Source organism: Rhododendron vialii, chromosome 2a, assembly GCF_030253575.1.
Source record: "Rhododendron vialii isolate Sample 1 chromosome 2a, ASM3025357v1".
NCBI classification, from domain to species: domain Eukaryota; kingdom Viridiplantae; phylum Streptophyta; class Magnoliopsida; order Ericales; family Ericaceae; genus Rhododendron; species Rhododendron vialii.
In genome coordinates this window covers 4,801,423-4,810,383 of record NC_080558.1, presented here as the reverse complement: position 1 = coordinate 4,810,383, position 8,961 = coordinate 4,801,423, and the positions used below count along the sequence as shown (strand labels likewise).

The window sequence follows — 8,961 nt, the reverse complement described above, 5'->3', positions numbered from 1 at the left end:
ATCGGATCCGGTCCATTGACAGGCCTACATCCATTGCTTGATCTTATCTTAGAGGTCTAGGATTCAACACCCAGATTCAAAAATTTGTTTCGTACCGAATTAGGATCTGCATGCATCGCCAAAATTTTAAGCTCTTGTTTCATCTTTTGAGTTAGGCGAATTATTCTGTCAACCTCGTCTTTTTTTTTTCTTTTTTTTTTCCCTATTGGTTCAAATTGGTAACTGTGTCAATGGCTGCGCCTATGAACAGTGGAGAGTCGGACATGGTTACTGAAGATTTCCGCTTGAATTTGTCGCCCTTACTTTCCCCTAGGAGGTCGCAGCTGTGCTTGACTCCGTCGCCGCCACCGTCTTTCCTACCTTCGTCCAGTTCAATGGTCATGCAGTATCAAGGGTCTACCCAATCCATGGACGATCCGCCACAAAATCAAGAGCACGATGACATCGTCAACCCAGCACCGTACGTGGCCGGAGACTCGGCGTTGTTGCAGCAGCTACATAAGAACTGGAGCGAGGCGTCAGATTGGAGGCCAAAAGGAGGGGGGATTACGACGATGAACAATCAGGGCTTTGAAGAATCGAATATGGGTTTTGAGGAATCCATGGAGATGACGACCTGTTTCTATTTCCCTCCGTCGCCCACAAATTTTCCTCTGTATCGGCCGATGCCAAGTGTTTTTTTCGTTTCTAGAGAACAGGAGAACGAAAGCTTGGCGTTGCCTTATCGGCACATACTTGAGGACAAGAGCTGTGCGTTGCATGTGATCAACTGGGAGGAAGGCCAGAACATCTTCGACCTGCTGGGAGGAAAGCCAGAACATATGTTCGGTGATTTGCATGAAATAGCAAGGGCGGCGGGCGTGGTGCCCAAAGGCGTGGAGTCGTTGGTGCATAACATAGTGGGTGTGGACATCGATGAGAGAGAAGCGACATTAAGGTGGATCAACTGGTTGGAAAAACACGACGAGGCCATCGTTGGCCAGCCGGTCTACGAACAAGTGGGTGTGATGCAGCAACTAATTCAGAACTGGGGCGGTGAGTTGGATGTGATCTTAGGAGGGGTAGTTTACACGGTCAATGGGCTAGAATGCATGGACGGTCAAGGCTCGCCTACGACTCCGGATACATTGCTTATTTGTCAGGCCAAGGTCTCCACAAGAGTGTGGCTGAGACACGGTGGCCAATGGACGGCCGAGGTTCGTTGCAGATTGAATCGCCTCAACATTGGCAGTTTCACAACCGTTGAGGATGCCATCTCAACTTATGAGGTGGTAGCAAGGTGGAGTGGATGGATGGATCCTACTGATTTCCCTGGACTCTTTGGAAATGAAAATATATCAAAACTGCCACTGCAGTTGCCACTTATAGCACAAGAATTGAACCCAGTTGAGGTAGTTGGAACTGGTAATGAGGGAACAAGGGATTGTATAATGGCAAATCAGGCTCGGTTGAATTCCCGGTGTTTGGGAAAAAGGAAAACAAAGGAAAATAACCCAGGGGGAGAGATAAGAAGCAAGAAAACAAATGGAGTTAGAATAGCCATTCCTCTGGAGGATATCTTACAAACCAAGGGAATGAGTCTTAAAGAAGCTGCAAATCATATTGGAGGTACGCATATATACACTCCTCCAAGAAATGAAAATTAAACCTCAATTTTGTTCTTGTTTTTTTCCCCAACTAGATAGGTTAGAAGGACATACAAATTGCTCCAAACTCCTACATGTGTAGAACTTAGGAAAATGTTGATATAGCACCTCTGCATGCAGGGAGACTATTTTCGAGAATCGAACTATTATGATCTTAGTCATGGCTAGCCTAACTTTTTGGTGCTCTAAAGTGAAAATAAAAATTGAGGTTCTTTATGAACTTTTACAATATATATATATATATATATATATATATAAATTAAGTAGAAAAATTACCTTTCAAAAAACAATACAAAATACTTCAAAAATAATAGAGCAATACAAGGTTCCAAAAGCATCACTTAAACATCACTATTCTCCAAAAACACAAATTAACATATGAGATTTTAAAAGTATCCTTTCAATATCACTCTTCTCGTCTAGTAGTAAAAGTATTACTTATGCCAGTATAATGAAATTAACGAACGTTCCTTGATATTTCAAAATATTTTCTAGCTTCTCACAATATATCTTTAGGAATTTGTTCGCATTAAAAAAAAACCCAAAACATTTATCACTTGCAGTGGCAACTTTAGGAATTATTCTTTAATAGAGTCATTCGTGAATATTTCAAAGTTCAATTGCTTTACAAATTATAATTTGCATCAATCAACAAGTAATCTGATTTCCAAAAAATAAAGTTATAGATACGCACATATATTTAGATTCCTACATATTATATGGTAGATTCATATGACTGTAGAAGTACCCTCTCCCATTCAAAACTAGAAGTGCAAGCTTTTAGTTCAGTGAAATCCTATTTGAATATATACAACTCATAAGAACATAATCGATGTGAATTTACGTAGTACCATAAACTTCTTCAATCAAAGTTTTCTCCAACCAAAGCTTATGAAATCTTTTAGTTTCTATATTGCTCTGTATGGGAACTCGCAATCGAGGACCTCAATTTTAGATGCTATATTTGGAGACGCACAAAAATATACAAAAACAATAAGGAGAAAGAAAGTGCATACAAATACTACGTACAAATGAATTGAGAATTGTGGTTATATATATAGTCAATGTGAATGTGGTGATATGCTCTGAAAGCAATTCTTTTGTACTCAAACATACTTTTTGTGGCTCTCAAAATTCGAAATGTCACTATAACACGAATGGCCTATTGCGAGGAAAAATTGTGAGGAAATTCATTTTCCTTGCAAATAGTGCACAATCAACGAGGAAAAATACTTTTGTCACCTTTAATAACAAATTTGGGCAGGAAAATGCTTTTCGTCGCAAAATATATCTATTTAGCGAGGAAACATAAGTTTTGTTGCCTATAGATCTTTTTTCCTCACATATTATTCTTCTTTGGCAAGGAAAATACATTTCCTCGCTATTCATATCCCCTATAGTGACAAAATGAACTTTTCCTCGCTAATTGTATCCTACAGGCGACAAAATGCAATTTTCTCACTAATTGTATCCTATTGGCTTGCCCCTCTAGTAAGTGTGAGGCATGATTTTTCTTAATTGTATCATTCAATGAGGGTAATTGATACAATTAAATAGTGAATGACACCATGTTAGTAAATAGATCACAAGTTGGTATGTTGAAAGATATTCAAATTTACCCTCATTTTTAGAGAGATTATTTAATTACTTATTAATTTTAGAGAGGTTATTCAATCTACTTATCATTTTAATAGTTTTGTTTAATGATAATATACTCATCTAATACAATTTTTGCTATTTCAGGTGGGTGATTATCAGTGACAAACTGCCCGTAATATATTGACCAACGAAATTACTACGAGGCAGCTTTAACGCAATTCTAGATCTGCCTTTCAATATATATACTACTATTAGGGTGATTGTTATATGCTTTCGTATATGTATGTATTTATATACTCACTCCGTCTCACAATTTTGGTCCCCTAGCTACGAAATTATGTGCAATTTTTGAACTTAAAAATAGTGTACTTGTCGAAATAATATTTGTGCAATATGAATCTTATTTGATAGATTTCGATAAGGTCTTTTGAAATGTGTAAAAAATAAAAAATTATTTTAGAAAATACATTATTTTTAAGTTTGAAGATTGCTCCTTGATTATTGTTTTTTTCTAGGTTCATAGGGACCAAGATTATGTCATAGAGGTAGTATATATACACACAGAAAAAGTAACAAGAAGTAAAAAAAATTATTAAAATAAGTTTCAGACTTATAAGTTTACAAAAACACAATCCAAAATATATCTCGAGCTTATGGTGGCAAAAAAACGCATTCGATCCATAAAAGCTAATCTCTCCATCCCTTTTTAAGTGTCCACTATGATTCTGCATGTCATTTTCAATGACTTAAATCTCTCGACGTATATTATATTTATGTTTTTCAAGTCATTATCTTATAGAAATAATTGAGATCTACTCCCTCCGTCCCTTTTTTTATGTCCAGTATTCCATTTTGGGCTGTCCCTTAATAAGTGTCCATTTTGTAAAGTTAGGGGGGGTAAAAGTTGGTGTATTGTCTATTTTGTCCCTAAAAGTAGATTTTATTTTGAAAAGTTAGTGTGTAAAAGTGTAATGATGATGGGTAACTAGGAAAAGTGGAGGAAAAAATTGATGTGAAAGGTGTAATGATGATGTCTTTTTAATAAGTTGGAGTTACGAAGCAGGACACTTAAAAAGGGACGGAGGGAGTATCAAATAAGATCTATCTTGTAAATTTTAGCAATATACATTAAGGGATATAGACAATTAAAAATAACACGCAAAACTGTAATGAATGTTTAAAAATGGATGGAGGGAGTACGATAATCCCATCAAAAAAATAGAGAACAAATATTATTAGTCCTATCAAAATTGCTGTCAGATACCATTAGAACATGTTTCAACCAAAAAATAATGTTGTGCTGGCAAAAGATTAGACTTTGCTCAAACAAAGTTCAGACGCTATACAAAAAGTCGGAAGACCATTAATGTTGGAAAGCAAATTTGTAGAGGTGAAAGACAAGATAAAGCGATGATATATAATAAAAAGTTCACATTTTATCCAGAAGTGCAAAGTGGTGCGGTGGATAGGTGTCGCCTCTCACAAAGCAAAGGTCCAAGGTTCGAGAACGAGTACGTGCAAAAGATGCGGAGCAGTTGCATTTGTTTTGCAGAAATGAGAATGTTGAGGTGAATGTGTGGTAAAACTAGAAGAGACAGGATTAGAAATGAAACGGTTCGTGAGATGGTAGGTGTAGCACCCATAGAAGAGAAGTTGAGGGAAAATAGGCATTTGTTTTGCAGAAATGAGAATGTTGAGGTGGATGTGTGGTAAAACTAGAAGAGACAGGATTAGAAATGAAACGGTTCGTGAGATGGTAGGTGTAGCACCCATAGAAGAGAAGTTGAGGGAAAATAGGCTAAGATGGTTTGGACATATCTACCGTAGACCAGGAGACGCAGTAGTTAAGAGAGCAGATAAAATAGCTTTGGGTAGCAATTTTATGGAGAGGGGTAGATCTAAATTGACATTAGATGCTGTGGTACGCAACGATATGAGTATAGTAGGTTGTGTGAACAAATGGCTCTTAACAGAGCTCAATGGAGGAAAATGATTCATGTAGTTGACCCCAAGTGATTGGGACTTAAAGCTCGATTTGGTTTGGTTTGGTTTAGCGAGGAAAAGAATTCATCGCATATTGTTGTTGGTAGTAGTGAATTCTTAGCCTTTTGCGACAAAATTGGACAGATTTGGTGACGAATTTTTTTAAAAATAGCGAGGAAACAATTTGTCGCATATTGTATAAAATAGGCAAGGAAAACTAATTTCCTTGCGAATTGTTTTAGTGACAAGGTTTAGGCGAGGAAAATGGGCGACAAAATATTTCCTCGCAAATACCATTAGCGAGAAAAACTGGTGCTTTAGCAAGGAAATACTTTCCTTGCAATAGGCCGTTCGTGTTGTAGTGTGTGGATTGGAGTTGCTTTGGTAGAAAAATATTGATCTTTTGGATTCTTCTTTATTGCAGTTACCATCGCCGAACTGATGAGTTCTTGTCGGAAATATGGTATCCAAATATGGTCACCCCGCAATGAACACAAGCTTATCATGCAATCTCACCCCGACAAAACTCTTGCAGTTGTCGATCAAGAAGTCATCCCACAGTTGACTTCTCATAATGTGCCTTCTGATCAAGCCTTTATGGCTACCGTTGACATAAATAGTGTTATTGAAAAGGAAATTCTGCTGATGCAATTTTTGCCTACAGCTCAACAAGAGAACCTTGATGCAGGTTTTGGCAATGATGATGAAGCTGAGACGATCGAAATGGGGGGTGAGGAAACAGGGGAAGGTGTAATCGAAGAGGCTCAGTTGAATTCTGGGTGTTTGGAAAAACAAAGAAAAAGGAAGGTAAATACCCCAGGAGGTGAGAGAGGTAATAACAGAACTACTGGAGTTAGAATTGTAATTCCAAAGGAAGATATCTTACGAACTAAGGGAATGCTTCTTAAAGATCTTACAAATCATCTCGAAGGTACGCATACATACACTCCTCCAAGAAATGAAAACCTCAATTTTTGTTGTTTTTTTTCCCAACTAGATAGGTTAAAAGGGTGTACAAAGTGCTCCAAACTCCTACATATGTGGGACTTGGGAAAATGTTCATGTAGCACCTCTACAAGCAGAGAGACTATTTTTCGAGAATTGAACTTGTGATCTTAGTTATGGCCAACCAAACTTTTTGGTTCTCTAAAGTGCAAAAATAAAATTTGAGACCATTTATGAAATTTTAAAAACAAAATATAAATTAAGTAGATAAATTACCTTCCAAAAACTAATACAAATACTTAAAAAAATAATAGACCACTACAAGGTTTCAAAAGCATTACTTAAATACTCCTATCACTATTCTCAAAAAATATGAACATTACGAGATTTTAAAAGTATCACTTAAATATCACTCTTCTCGTTTAGCAGTAAAAGTACTCCTCCATCCCAATTTAATTGCCCTTTTGGGAGTTTGTGCCACTTTTCAATTAATTAATTATATCTAATAATTTATAATATTTTGCGTGATTTGGAAAATATTGTATTATAAAATTAATCGAGATTTATCAAACAAGATCCATATTGGATATAAAATTCATTACCGATTTACATATATAACTAGTTTTTTAGCCGGTTAAAATAGAACTAGAGACAATTAAATTGGGACGAATAGAGTATTACTTATCCCCGCATAACGAAGTTAACGAAAGTCCCTTCATATTTCAAAATATTTTCTAGCTTCACAGTATATCTTCAAGTAGAGACATAATCTAAACAGTATAAGCTATTCACAAAAAAATAAAAATAAAAACCTAAAACATAATCACTTGCAGTGGCAACTTTAGGAATTATTCTTTAATAGAGTCATTCTTAAATTCAAAGTTCTATTGCTCTACCTAGATGAAGATTTTGGCAATGTTGAAGCTGAGGCAGTTGGAATGGGGAGTGGGAGAACAAGGCAAAGTGATATGGAAGATGACCAGCTCAATTCTAGGTATTTGGAAAAAGAGAAAATGAAGGAAATGACCCGAGGAGGAGAGAGAAGAAACAAGAAAAATGCAATTTGTTTGGAAGATATCCTCCGGTGTAAGGAAATGCCTCAAAAAGTTGCTGCAAAGCATCTCAAAGGTACGCTAAATACACTTTTTCAAGGAATGAAAATCTCGATATTGTTGGTATGCTTGTTATTTCCAACTTGATAGACTTTTCTTTTAAAAGCTCCAATCAAACTTTTTTTTTTTGGGGTAAATTAACCATTTCATCGAAGCAAACAAACAAAAACTCTGGATGTTATAGCCTTATAACGAGCAGATCGCGAAGGTCAAAACAATCAAACAAAAGGCAGCAATGCAACAAGAAACAACAAATACAAAACATAGCACTAAAGACCCTATATAGAACTCACTCCCCAATCCCTAACCAGTAGTCTATTATCGTCAGTAGGTTTCACATTATTCCAGAAACACATACATGCTACCTGACTTCATCAACAACTCTGAATCCCAAAGTCTAAGTAGAAACACTCAAGTCACCAAAGTGTCTGTTATTCCGCTCTCTCCAAACATGCTCCAACCATGCTTTGTATGGGAGCATCAACATGGAGACTTGAATTTTAGTTCCCACATTTGATAGAGGACATATGTTGAGTTTTAGTAAGTTATGGTGGGTTTTAATTGAGTTCATTTTAAAAGAGGGTTTTGTTTTGAAAACCTCATGATATCTCAAGATGAAATGAACCGTGGTTCAAAACTTTAACCGAATCATAGTCAAATGGTTTGAATTGGTCTGGTTCGTTGTTACTGTCATGGATAGGATGGATATAGGTTTGGGTTTTCAAAATATTCAATTTGTATCCATTGATTTGGTTTCTAGTTTAGCGTACACAACGGACTAACCGGCAATGTTCACCCCTGGAAAATGGAGATTCAATGTCCATTTATATGAGAAACGTATAGAACACCTTGTCTATGTAATTCTAATCTATCTAAAATACAGGTACAATTAAAAAGTGTAGTAAGTTCCTTTTTTTATCAAGTGTACGTAGTAATAACTTTGAAATCAATATCATATCCCATTTACATCTCAGAAGGGAATTTGAGTTGTGAAAATGAAAGTATGGAATCTTTAAAAAGGTAGGTAGGCGCCGGATTTGACTAAATTTTGAAGTCTGCAAAATGGAGATGTAAAGTGGAGTTACTAAGTAAAAGAATTTAGAGCTTTTGGCTGGCTTTCTCATTTTTGCAGTTAGCCTATCCACACTGAAGCGAGCTTGTCGAGGGCATGGCATCCCCAGTTGGCCACCTTGCGGGGAACACAAACAATCTCGCCCCAATGAATCTCTCGCGGTTGTTGATAAAGAGCCAATCCCACAACTGAATTCTGATATGCTTCTGCCTTCTAATAAAGTCTCAGCTACTATTGGCTCGGAAAGTGTGACTGTGAAGGCAAGATTTAGTACAGTTACGATGAAGTTTAAGCTATCTTGGCCATGGAGAATGGAGGAGCTAAAACAACAAGTGGAAAAGAGGCTGGGACACGAGGCTGAAAATTATTACATTTGCTACAAAGATCAAGACAATGATGATGATTTATTAATAGCTTGTGATGAGGATTTACAGGATCATATCTCCCATTCTAGCCTACTCAGCACCAACTCGATTGAGGTATTTCTTAAGCCAAAGTAGCTAATGAATCTCGCGTTGACCAACTTATTTTTCTTCAACTGTATTAAGCGTTTAGTATTTACCCCTCTAATTTTCTTTCAACTGCATGTATTAATCTTGGTACT

The 8,961-nt window shown here is 36.6% G+C and overlaps 2 protein-coding genes across 2 annotated transcripts; both read left to right on the top strand.

Annotated features, from left to right (window-relative positions):
• Positions 1 to 230: 230 nt before the first annotated feature.
• LOC131316985 (uncharacterized) lies at positions 231 to 5,929 on the top strand. The gene is made up of 3 exons (XM_058346566.1): positions 231 to 1,608; positions 5,653 to 5,875; positions 5,917 to 5,929. The coding sequence occupies exons 1-3, from the start codon at positions 231 to 233 to the stop codon at positions 5,927 to 5,929; spliced, it is 1,614 nt and encodes a 537-aa protein (XP_058202549.1).
• A 13-nt stretch (positions 5,930 to 5,942) lies between these two features.
• LOC131315537 (uncharacterized) lies at positions 5,943 to 8,961 on the top strand. The gene is made up of 3 exons (XM_058344647.1): positions 5,943 to 6,159; positions 7,098 to 7,301; positions 8,418 to 8,961. The coding sequence occupies exons 1-3, from the start codon at positions 5,952 to 5,954 to the stop codon at positions 8,855 to 8,857; spliced, it is 852 nt and encodes a 283-aa protein (XP_058200630.1). The 5' UTR covers positions 5,943 to 5,951; the 3' UTR covers positions 8,858 to 8,961.